The sequence below is a fragment of the Amblyomma mixtum genome, chromosome 5, assembly GCF_055824585.1.
Source record: "Amblyomma mixtum isolate Tamu chromosome 5, ASM5582458v1, whole genome shotgun sequence".
In the NCBI taxonomy this organism is placed as follows: Eukaryota; Metazoa; Arthropoda; class Arachnida; order Ixodida; family Ixodidae; genus Amblyomma; species Amblyomma mixtum.
In genome coordinates, this window is record NC_143016.1 from 64,666,774 (window position 1) to 64,679,360 (window position 12,587).

The 12,587-nt window shown below is 45.0% G+C and overlaps 1 protein-coding gene across 2 annotated transcripts in view; it reads left to right on the top strand.

Moving 5' to 3' along the window:
* Positions 1-12,307, top strand: part of LOC149342458 (uncharacterized) — a 31,082-nt gene extending 18,775 nt beyond the window's left edge. The window contains exons 4-8 of one of the 2 annotated variants that reach the window (XM_089544817.1): positions 621-816; positions 1,692-1,912; positions 6,291-6,542; positions 9,902-9,971; positions 11,452-12,307. In XM_089544817.1, the coding sequence (XP_089400943.1) occupies positions 621-816; positions 1,692-1,912; positions 6,291-6,542; positions 9,902-9,967 (735 nt within the window). In that variant the 3' untranslated portion in view covers positions 9,968-9,971; positions 11,452-12,307. The remainder of the gene's footprint in view (positions 1-620; positions 817-1,691; positions 1,913-6,290; positions 6,543-9,901; positions 9,972-11,451) is intronic. The other variant, XM_089544818.1, reaches the window with a different exon arrangement.
* The last annotated feature ends 280 nt before the right edge of the window (positions 12,308-12,587 follow it).

The window sequence follows — 12,587 nt, forward strand, 5'->3', positions numbered from 1 at the left end:
GAAGCATATTGATGGCTAGGCTTGGTAAAGTTCCTCGCTTTGTTCTTCAGTTGTTGTAGAACGTTGTCGCCGAGCCGCATATTGAGCACGCCGCTTAGCCAGACGTTCATCCCGCTCTTCATCGGTCTCTGTGGCACGCTGAAGCTTTCGCTTCTCGTTCAAATCAGCCCTGCTTCTAGGCGGCATCCCAACACCTGGCCGCCTCGTAAGTGCCCGAAGAGCGAGGCAAGCTCAGCTTTATACCGCTGCTGTAGCGTCACGTGGTCAGCTGCAGCGCCTCTGATGTGGAGCCTCCACCGCCGCGGCCGACCGCGCGAGCCGGCAGCCCATCTCTCCTCTGCTGTGACGTCATGTTGTCACGTGGTCAGCCGCCGCGCCTCTGATGTGGAGCCTCCACCGCCGCGGCCGACCGCGCGAGCCGGCAGCCCATCTCTCCTCTGCTGTGACGTCATGTGGTCACGTGGTGTCACGTGGTCGTGGTCACGTGGTCACGCTAAAGGTCAATGGTAGCTCCACCGCCGCGCTCGACGGGCTGTAGTGTAGCTCTAGTAATATGCTTCGCATAAAAGTAACCCGTGTAGCACTTCACTACATAGGGCGTACACCTGGCACTTTCACAGGCCTCTCAAGCGTTAAAAGAGATATCGGCTGCACCAGTAGATGCCTCCACATTCCGGCTAGATGGATCTGCAGGAAGCATTCCCGGTGACACATCCGGTGGCTTTTCCCCGGCAAGCAGCTTTGACTTGACGAAGCAGGCTGTGGTGCGATCTCTGCTCGGCAGCACTTCGCCATCGAAGGGCTGTTTTGACGACGGTGAGTTGGACTGCTGATGAAGGCCTCAGGTATGCGTATTGATGTGCAGGACTCTGTCCGAATGTGCTCTGTGTATTGACCTGCGATGATTTGCGTGCTATGACGTAACTGGCTGTTGGAATTGACTGGCTTTTCACCTCGCATATTAACTGTAGTATGCTGCCAATGCGGACTGCCCCCAGAGCTGCTCGAGTATGCGGCATGCTCAGATAGTTGTACGCGCGCAAAGGTGCTATGTATATTGTTTTTTGTTTGTGTCCGAGATGTGGTGGTTGGGAATGAGACCAAGGCAGGTCGTGCTGACTTTGCCCATACTAGACAGCAAATTAAACTTCCGTAAGAATAAGGCACCTTTCTTGGGATGCCGAGGCTGCGAAGATTTCGAAAATAAAAAGGAGCAATTTATTTTCCTCGAGGAATTGCTCTTAAGGTATAGAACTCTGCAATGTAGTCGAAACGTATTTTGATTTTACATCTAGAATACATTTAAACCAAGAGTAAATTTTTCGTGCCACTATCCCCCAATGGAGGGTTGGGTAGCGAATAGCGACGGGCGGACAGAGAAAGTCACGTGACGCGCTGCCGCTCTCCAATTTTCTCAATGTTATTAAACTTTTGTGTTGTTCATAAAGACAAACATGTTTTTCATTCACGGCAATGCCAATGACAAAAGACAATAGCTCTCATATTCTCAAATTTCGTAGTGCATCATTGGTCCTAAAACATTGTAAATTCTTCTGATTTGTCACTGTGTGATCACTCGATCGCCTGTCCGTGTAATTAGTTTTATGTGTTTGCTGCAGAAGGACTATGTTCTGCTGCCAAACATCTTGGTTTTCTTTGCGTCTCACTATGCATCTGCGTTCTTCGTGCAGTTGGCTCGGAGAAGAACCATGAGCTGGAAAAAAGGCAACCGGGTGAGAGCACCAAAAAAGAAGGTGGAGAGGAGAAAGAAGAGGACGTAGATGATGAAGAAGAGGAACACGACGACGAAGACGACGAGAAAAAGGGTGAAGAAGAAGAAGAAGAAGAAGATGTGATGTTTGAAAAGAGGATCACTCTTGCTGTGCAGAAAGCTGATGCAGATGTTTACGAGGTGGGCTGCTTGTCTTTGCCGCACCGTTAAGGATTGAATGGGCATTCTTCCTAACTGATTTCGATCTGTGCATATCACATTGCGGTATTCACCGGGTTTCCCCACTAAGACGAGCCAAGAACTAAAAAACGAAACAAAGTATAGGCGAGACTGCGTGTTGCTGGCAGTCGCCTTGCTCACCCCAAACAGCTTTTTATTTCGCGACTCATAAATTAGTTCATTAAGATTATTGATCTAAATTGCTAAATATTGACTTCTGAATGTATACGTGATTCGTAAAACTAAGGAGCCTCGTATGTATTTTTTTCCCTTGCCGAGCTGTTGAGGAAACCCGCGAAATACAAATAAACGTGCCTGGCACATTCGCCCGCCGTGATCGTGCAGCCCTAAGTCGTGGTCTGAGTGAACAAAGTTAGCTGTTGAAGTGGCTCGACGGCCTCGTTGCTGTGGTGGGCCGATGTGGTGGCGGTCGTTGCAGCGCCCGCGCCAGTCAGTCTGCGCGTGTGGCAGTGCAAGATGCAGCGAGCGCGCCGCGCTTTCTTAGAGCGACATAGAGACCGAAAATGAAAAGATACGAATACAACTGTTTCATTCGTTACCGAGAGTTAAAACAAGAAAAAAAGGCCGCATGTTGTTTCATTGGCATGCAGCGAGAGAACGCATCGTTGTGTTGACTGTCTTAATTTCGGGTGGCCACCGATTATAACACGTGATCAAAAAAATGACCTTCCACAGCGACGCAGCTTTGGCATCATCTTTGCTTGGTTTGTTTTATAGCGTTTAACGTCCCAAAGCGACTCAATCTATAAGGGACGCCGTAGCGGAGGACTCCAGATTATTTCGACACGTGCAGTGACATTGCACAGTACACTTACCTTTAGTATTTCGACTCCATTATAACGAGACCGTCGTGGCCGGGATCCAACCCGCGTCTATGTGATCAGCAGCCGAGCGCCATTACCACTGAGCCCCCGAAGCGACTGCGCATCATGTTTGCGGCGTGCTGATGGGCTGGTCACGTGAATTTCCTCGTATTTCGCGGGTTTTCTAAAACAGCTGCGAAAAAAAAAAAGCAGGCAGACACATTTAAGACTGCTTGCGGGTGGGAAGTCGAAAGCCCGCCTGCTGGCCATTCTACCTCTCATCCCGCGCTCCTCGTTGAGCGTATGACGCAATAGCAAATGGGTTACAATATGCATATATGCACGATTGGTCTTCCTGTACTTAACATTCATAGATCCCTGGGAATCCTCATAGCACTCCTGCCGGAGTGTTGCAGCAGTTAAGCCTTGCACCACTGCCCTGAGAGCGCAAGTGCTGCCACCGGTGAAATTTCCCCAGCAACCTGGCAGAGATTGAGACGGGTTTTCTCGCAGTAGGGCAAGCAAGGCTTTCACCTTCAAAAAATACACGTGAGGCTTACCCTGACGCAAAATATGGAATCGGGTATCTTTAGTGGTGCTCTCCAGCTTTGCGAATGGAATTTATTGCTTAAAATCAGTATTATTTTATTTAGATCAATAATTGTAGTGAAATAATTAGTCTCAGAATAAAAAATAGCCTTAGGTGCGCAAGGTGACTGTAAACAACATGCAACATCGTTCGTTCACCTATTCTTTAGATTTAATATTTTATCCTTGGCTCAAGTTATCTGGGACATCTGGTATATCTCTTACGCTAGAATTTTCGCGCAGTAAAAGTAAGCTGGGGCTCCTGAAAACTTCCCCTCATTTTTTGTGCAAATTACATCTATGGTTAAGTCAGAGGGGCGAAACTTCCTATACCTCCCAGCTGCCACGAATTACAGACGGTAGCGCCAATTCTCCTTCATTTGTATGTACGTTCGTATTGAATGGTGTAGGAGTTATCTCCATGAAAACGGACGACCGAAACACGCCGGCGGGGGGAAGGGGGGGGGGGGGGTCGCATGGCATCTGCTTTACGCGTGGTCTGGTCCAAAATCGGGCCGGCTAGGGGAGGTGGTTAAAATTGATTGCCCTGCAGGTCAGTAATGGTAACCGCAGCGCTGGAACAGCGTACGGAAAACAGAGAACGTATTTTCATGTTTTTATTGACACATGTATCCTTCCCGTTACTTTCAGTCTGAAAGAGATATTTCTCAAAATACACTATATGTCTACGTTAAAGCATTGCATACAAAGCAGATAACATGTGTCGAGGCACCGGAGGTGTTAAGTTTATCTCAAATGGTGCCGCTGACATATTCAGTGCATCATTTCGTGAATCATTCACGTATACATGCGCGATCATTCCTGCACAATATTCACGCAATACAGAAGGATCATTCTGTGCAGAGTGATCATTCTGTGCAGAGTGAGTGCACGCGGTTCAATGCATGCACGATGCCGTAGATAATTGCAAAAAAATTGTTTAGTATTAAGCTATCATGCAGTTGCATAATCGGCTCCCACGATGTGCCCACTCTTTTCGGACCAAACCCGATGACTGCATCGCCAAAAACACTGACTAAATCATAGTTCATGATCCATGGCGCCGAAATGAGGGGCGGCTCCCGAGAAAGCGAGCGCAGGCAGCGGTTCCCGTCGTATCCGTGCGGGTATCGCTGCACTCTTCGCAGTTTCGGAGGTCATGAGCACAAAACCAAAGACCGAACGTAGTTGTCGCAGCGCCGACGTCACCAATACATGAAGGAACACGACGCCAAAGTGTCTGCTGCCGGCGCCGCAAAGCAGGCGACAGTTCCCGAGATAACCCGACTGGCGGAGTTCGTCAAACACGCAAACGACTCGCGGTGGTTACAACGACTGCATGTGTCAGAAATCCAAACGGGTAGAGAGTAAGAGAGCGAGCGAGAGACCTTTTCTTCTTTCAAAACCTTGTTTCGGTTAGATCTTGTTCTTTGCTGCAGACGCTAGCGCCAATTCCTCCTTCAGTTACGTTCACAACGAATGGTGTACGGAGTTACGGCATCAGCGGAGGATCCCCCAATTAGCTGGGACGGAAGTGTCTCGCGCTTTCCTCCCCGTGGTTAAGTGCTACCTTCCTCCCGGCAGCTTTATCTGTGAATATATCAGGCCTTCAAATATTTTAGGAATATATCAGGCTTATTTTAAAGGTATGGCGGGGTGTACGGGAGAAATATATGCTGATATCATGCCGCTACACCATCTTGGGATCACAAGTAAAGCCCTTCATCACAAGCGCATTAGAGCTCCACCTACCACGGTAGGTGGCCCTCTTCAGAGCAAGTAAATGCACATGTATGTGCTGGAGTAGGTGGCCTTTAATTGTTGTGCCGGGACCCTTAAATTTTGTTGGGTCCACTAAATTCTTTCTTTCTTTCTTTCTTTCTTTCTTTCTTTCTTTCTTTCTTTCTTTCTTTCTTTCTTTCTTTCTTTCTTTCTTTCTTTCTTTCTTTCTTTCTTTCTTTCTTTCTTTCTTTCTTTCTTTCTTTCTTTCTTTCTTTCTTCCTTTCTTTCTTTCTTTCTTTCTTTCCTTTTTCCTTCTTTTCTTCCTTTTTTCCTTCTTTCTTTCTTTCTTTCTTTCTTTAAAACCAATATACTACCCTCTGACTACTAGTTTCTTGAGAAGGCTAATCTTGGGAGCCTCGAATCTGACTCACCAGCAGCGACAGCAGCTTCATGAGCAGGTGTTTGACTATTCCAGCTAAACGAGGGAAGGCGGGATAAGTTTGCGGGAGACATGCCTGTAAGACTTCATCGATCTCGCGAAGTGTGGGTTCACGGCAGTTACTTGTGCGCGCATAGTTCAAGCTGAAAAGAGCAAGACCATTTTTTTCACTCCTGGAGCCCTCTCTTATTAGCGTTTATAACCGAAAGTGAGACAGTGTGCGCTATTGCGCTGGGGTTTCTGCGGTTATGGCTAATTTCAGGCGACATGGCAATGGCATTACATCTGCTGGGCCGTAAAGTTCATGCACCACTATGTATGCTGTTTGCGCATGTCTAAGGGCTGAACGTTTTCGCAGTTGTGATTTGGAACCATCCTTCTATGTGAGTGCGTCTTTCGCTTCGGTTTACACATCATACTAATGAAGAACACTGCAGAACTGTTTGTTCCATAAAAAAATGGCACGATGCCTGGTGTCCAGCTACGAAAACCTCTGTTATCTCCACGTCTTCTTTCACTGCAGGCGGAACAACACAAGCTAGAGAATTTTTTTTGCCAGTGTCATCAACATAACCGGTACTGCTTTAGTTCAGATTAACGTGGTTCTTCTCGCATCTTAGAAAAATTTGAACACCGTTCAGCTGGTTGAAATGCAGGAAGACAGATTAACCAATTCAATGTCCGGTTAACAGAAATTATCTTGATCTGATTTCATTCGCATAGCTCATACATTTATTTTTCGTTCTTTCCTATGCTCTATCTGCAGTACATGGGCGCGGGCAACCTGCGTATGGTGTATGACGACTCGTGCTTTGGCGCCCGCATCCGGGTTATAGCAGACGATGGGTCCCTGCTGTGCGACAACATTGTAGCCATGCAGACAGTCCTGCGCACAGAGCGCCTAGAGGCCTTCTGGACAGCTCTAGACACGTCTGTCGAGCCCCACACCCGACGGCACTTCAGAGCCACCTTCATCTCATCTGCAGCCATTGCAGAGTTTAGCCGAATCTTTGAAGAGGTAAGATTGCGGTGAGCTTTAATTCTTAGTAGGTTTCTACTGCGTCAGAGCAACTCTGTGCTCTATGCAGCATGCAGTAACACAAGGCTCCAGCTTACCTTGACCACACAGAATTGCCTACAATGCACTGAAAACTCATTACACGGCAGTCTGTGCACAAATTCCAGAAAAGAAAAAAAGACTACAAGCATGAAAAGGAGGCTCGCCAACTGGGGACGTCACTGACAAAAATAAACAGATATATGAAAAGATGCGCGCGCTAACATGTTGAGGCGGTCGAGCAGATTGCGTCTCTCGATCGTTCAGTGCGCGGAGAAAATGCAACGACGCTTTTTCGTCCTTGGATGCGTACACAGTGACTGGAGTTGAATCACGATCCGGCACAGATTGCCAGAAGATTGTGCCTTGAGTCGTGCCTGGCATCGGCCGTCCAGACACAACGGTAAAGAATGTAGTGGTTTGCGGAAGACACTTCACTCCGGATGACTACGTATACACGATCCAAGGATACTTCAGGCAATGAACAGCCGCCTTCAGTGAGACTGGGGCGCGTATGGACAACTGGGGCGAGGAAGGACAAAGAAAAAAAAAGCGCGACGAAACACCACGAGGAGACCCAAGGAGCAAAATAGAGAGGGTGTTCGAAGACCCCCCCCCCGGTAAAATTTCCCGGGTAGCAAAAAGCGAGAAAAGAATTCTTTTCAAGGCGGGGCCATGACGTCCTCCACCAGAAAAATCTCAGGGTGGGGACAGAAGGAGAGGAGCATGGTGAAGTAGCTTGATTACGATGGCTGTAACTACGCTATTAATGAGTCTCTCCAAAAAAATATTTGCGGAAGCGCCTTCCGAGGACGATGCCTCCCTACCAGAGAGGTAGAAAATGTTATGGACGAGAGGGTGGTCAGTAGCCATTTAAAAGCTTTTAGAGTTGGCTTTTCGACATTGGATATCGATAAAACGGCGTCTTTCGCACTTCGGCGCAGTTAGGGTGCTTGGTTGGTTGGTTGGCCTCAAATAAAACGGCGCATACCCACTACGGGGGAGTGGCCAAGACACAGGCGGTGAACTGCTGGAAAGAGGAGCATTTATAGAGGAAAGGGAGTAGTAATAGGTTGGTTGGTTGGTTTATTGGGGTTTAACTTCCCGAAGCAACTCAGGCTACGAGGGACGCCGTAGTGAAGGGCTCCGGAAATTTCGACCACCTGGGGATCTTTAACGTGCACTGACATCGCACAGTACTCGGGCCTCTAGAATTTCGCCTTCATCGAAATTTAGCCGCCGCGGCCGGGATCGAACCCGCGTCTTTCGGCTCAGCAGCCGAGCGCCGCAACCACTGAGCCACCGCGGTAAGGCGGAGTAGTAATTTAGACCACTGATCAAATTTTTCGTCTCGGAAAGCGGGAATGCGGCATCCAGCCACCTAGTTGAGATCAGTGGTTTAGGCTGACAGATTGGACGACGCAATGACAGGGGACCTGTTAGCTTGGAGATCGAAGACGGGACGATGGCTTTTTGTGCAAATTCGAATGCAATGCATGTAATGGTTCAATTTTGCACTGACTGAAAGAGAAAAAAAAATAATGATATAATTTTTTGAAAATCAGAAAAATAAAAATAGATATGAAAAAATAAAATTAAATTTAGCATAGGAGTCGCTGCGTTTCTAGAAGAAAATTTGGAACAGCACAGCGCACACTCCTGTAGCTTCGTCCAAGCGAAGAAGCGCCAAAGGAAAGAACAACCGCAGTGGACACAGGCGGACCGAGCTGGTGAAACGGAATTTTGATGATGTAGAAGAAGTTAACTTGATTTTGGCGACGATACTACTCGAAGCGAAGCCATTTTACATAGTAATGCGGGGAATCTCTCAGACTGGTATTTTTTGATTTTTGGATATTTCGAACCGCATTTCCGATTAAGAAAATTTAAAAACAGGAGTCCTCATCGATGTTCACGGCCATCAACTTCGCGATATAACTGCTCCCCCTAAAATAAAAAAAATAAAAATGTTTATTGGTTAAATTACGTCAATTTATTGTCTAATTACTGATCCATATGAGGCACATAATGTCCGGTTTGCTGTGCAATCCAGTTCAACAGACCGCACAGACTTATAACTCGCGTGTTTTTAAAATGAATTTCTGTAAAGGTTAAAAAGATCATTCTGTCTAGTACTATACTGCAACGCATCTAGGTACCCGTGCTTATAAATTTTTCTGTAGAATTTTTGAGAAACTTGCTTTGCTTGAATTATAAGCTTCATCTAATATTAAAAAGGTGTATGATTCTAAGGGTGGGTCTTTATTAATTTCACAAAGAGCAGCAAAGATTTGATAATTCCACATCTCTGTTAACATATGTATCTCAGCTGCACCAAAATTCACAGTGTCTGATAACTGTTTCTGATCAGCAGCCAGTTTCCTACCAGATGCAGATAATTCGTCGACTTTGATTTCGACTTGCGAGAATTATCAAACGAATGAACCCTTCATCGGCTGTGCGCTGCCGCCAAAATGGCAGTATGTTATGTTGGCACTGTAGTGCTGAGTCCTTAAGCTGGCAACTAGAACTGACATTTATTTCCACTTCGCTTGCCTATTAACCTGCCGCATTCCGCAGTTTCTGGCGTTTCCCTTACATAAATTTCCCTACCTCCTCCTCCACACTGAGTTTCCTACTTGTAGCATAAGAAGGCGCGTACTCTGCGGACGTTGTAGCCAGAGGAATCTAAATCCTGTCTTCCAAGAGGAGCCTCAATAACTCGCTATATAGGACCAGTTTATCTTTTAAAATCGATTTCAGTTCTATTGTGCGAAGTAATGGCGGCTCCCATAAGAACAGCGCTTTTGCTTTGCTTCCACCTTTTTACTTTTTTTTTTCGATAATACGATGATCGGCTGAATTCGAATATTTATCGCCTCCCAGTCAGGATTTTGAAGCAATAAGCTTCTTTTGTACTATGCAAATAAACCACCTCAAAAATGTTTACATTACTTTCAGAACGTTTCATCTGCCCTTTTCAATCATGCATCATGTTGGTATCTGCGGCTGTTTTCTCCTTCAAGAAATTCCACTAAAATTTTCACTCATGTACCGCATTTGCGGTGCTGCTATTCTGCCTGATTTGCATGAACGTTACTCAAATTTCTGTCAGCTGAGAGCACCTCTTTTTCAAGTGTATGTGTTCGAGGAGCAGTTATCATTTGGTACTGTTCTAGGCGATGACATAATGCCAGAAATTTTTGTAAAGACTCTTTAATGCTACATTTACACTTTCTATAGACATAATATCTTAAACTTATGCCTTGTATCGACATGGCATCGATATTAAAAATTTCGTTTCTGCCTTTTTCTTTCAGGCCAAGGACCTAGCCGTGAACAGCTCCATTGTGGAAAGCATTGAGGGGCCATCAAATTATTTATAATGAGGTAAGGTATGAGGAGGCCTTGCTGGTCTTCTTTCCGAGAATTGTTACTAAGTTCAAACCATCCATGAATCACCAAACCTTTCAAAATGAGCAAAGTTATGAAAAGGCCTTGCTGCTTCCTTTTTCTATTTTGCTTAATTTACGTTGAATACAAATAATACGCTTAAACATGTGAGGAGCTCATTGGAATAAAGCAGGCCAGGGGTCTCCAGCGGAAGAGAACGTGTGCAGTTCTAATTAAGTTAACATAAGCAACGATGTATGCACAGCAACAGCACATTATTCATTCAGAATTTCAGACAGCATTCCGACAGCAGTAAACCTACCCACAAGAGTGCTCATACGCTCGCTGAAATTGCAAAGGTAAGGTTTAGGATGTAATTTTCACGGACAGTGCGTGTAGAATAATGGAACTGGGGTCGTTCATTATTTTACCACTTTGTTACTGGTACTTGTCGGCTCTTATGCCAAAAACTGGGCTGGCTGACAGCATATGTTCAAAATAATATTTGCGAAGCAAAATATTTACAGCAAAAATAGACCTTAGATGTACTGCAACAAAAGAAAAGCTACATTAGCTTTTTACTTCGCACAGAGGGATCTAAATTTCTTCCCGAGACCCAGTAACACTGCATTTTACTGAAGTGTACCGACAGTTGTTTTTCTTTTGCAGTTAGGTGGCGTAGAAAAAAAAAAATGAAATCTCAGTGTATAAGCTTGCTGTAACACCTGCAAATTAGGACATTTGCGAATTTATGTAATCGTGAATGCAACTGGAGGTGCCAGTTATGCCTGCTTAATTGCTGCATTAGATGCGAGACTTAATACTAGGCATTTCATTGTACAATTCGCAATGTTCCTTCAGAAATGTTGAATTAAGGGCCTATCTACAAAATTTATTTTCAGTATGCTTTCATCATCACTTTTATTTGTTCCATACGTAGCTGCAGTGAGTTCACTCATACCGACACGCGTGCTATTAAAAATAATTACTCATGTGTTCCTGGTATATTTCAGTGTGAAGTTCACACCCAAGCTGCTTCTTCCCTCTTCACAATAGAATCTGATTTTCACAGCTCGCCTTTGGCCTCTTAAAAACAGCAAGATATCTAAGCAGCGTTTGTGGCCAGGAACCATTAGAGCGACAGCTGGGAGTATGTGGGACAAAATAGGACACGGATCAAAATGCGACATTTTCGTAGTTATCGCCCCCTACTTTTAAATGTGCGATAAGATTAGTTGGATATATTAATCTGACATTACCCGTCGCATGTATTTGTTACAAATATATCTTAATTACAACTGTTCATTGGTCTTATGCAAAGTTTAAAATTATTTGCGCCTACCATTTGTGCCAGAGAATTAGCAACAGGCTACAAGCAAGGCTAAGCGCGACATCGTTGTGTTCTACAACACTTAAAATCAGGATAACGGTTTTAACGCTTGCTCTAAGTCTCTACCCTTTTTTTATCGTTCTCTAGGGTCGTCCGGACGTATAAACGGAAAACATTCGATTGCCGACGGCTGCGAAGAAGATAATTTCAAGAGAGCCAATGCCGTTGCCATCAGACGTTCTGGTGCCCTTCAGCCGGCTGTGTGCATACTCTCTGTGCATACCCTCTGTGCATTCCAGTCGGCTCTGTGTATACTACCTCTGGATGACAATCGGGCATAAGAAAGGAATATTTCGTTCTTGCATTCTGAGTTGATCTCATAATTCTTTAACATAACCACTCAAAATTGCAGTAATGCTGCACGTCTTCTAGAGGTAAGCTACTATAAGAATGCACCTTTGTAGTCTGAAAGAAGACAAAACGCGGCAGCCAAATGGCATGTGGCATTGTCATAATCCAGTGAAAATGAACAACTCAAATTTTCCCGAATACAGTGAAGCGATATTTTATTTACCGATACGCATACGACGATACTGTTGTCGGGGTGTGGGGCCGGAGTGCTGCAGTAAAGTTGGGGTACTACACAATGAAACGGTTCGGCACCACGAGCGTCAAACACACATTCCCCAGCCCAATAAACCTGGAGCATTCGATAGATGTACCGCTCTGATTCGAACGTATGCGTCGAAATGCACTGTCTGAGGATGCAGATTGCCAGTAAATACATGTAAAAAACAGTTGCTAGAATGTATGCAGTGTGAACAGAGGATAGGGTTTTATCTGTAGCGTATCAACTTGTTTTACTCTAATGAAATATATAATACAGTTATAGTACACGTCTTGCATTTGTTCAGTTGTGTGCATCAGTTGTGTTTATTTTTTGTTTTGTTTTCATGGTAACTGGATCATTCGAATTACTATTGTATTAAAACAGCTACTGGTGTGTTGTTTTTTTTTTTCAATAGGCTGCATGAGACCAGGAAGCCCCATAAGGACTGAGCTGGTCTCGTATGCTACTAACAAAATCATACTGTATTAGGATAAAAATTTAAAAAACCAGCAGTTCTAGCAATGGGTCATAGCCTGCGGAATCCCGCATTACTGCTCTGACCGATCATAACAGCAAACGAAAATACTTTTTTCATGTTTGACGATGTCAAACAAGCCAGAGGCATCAAAAGTCTTGAGCTTATTATTTCGTGTGTCGGTTAGCTTTATGTTTA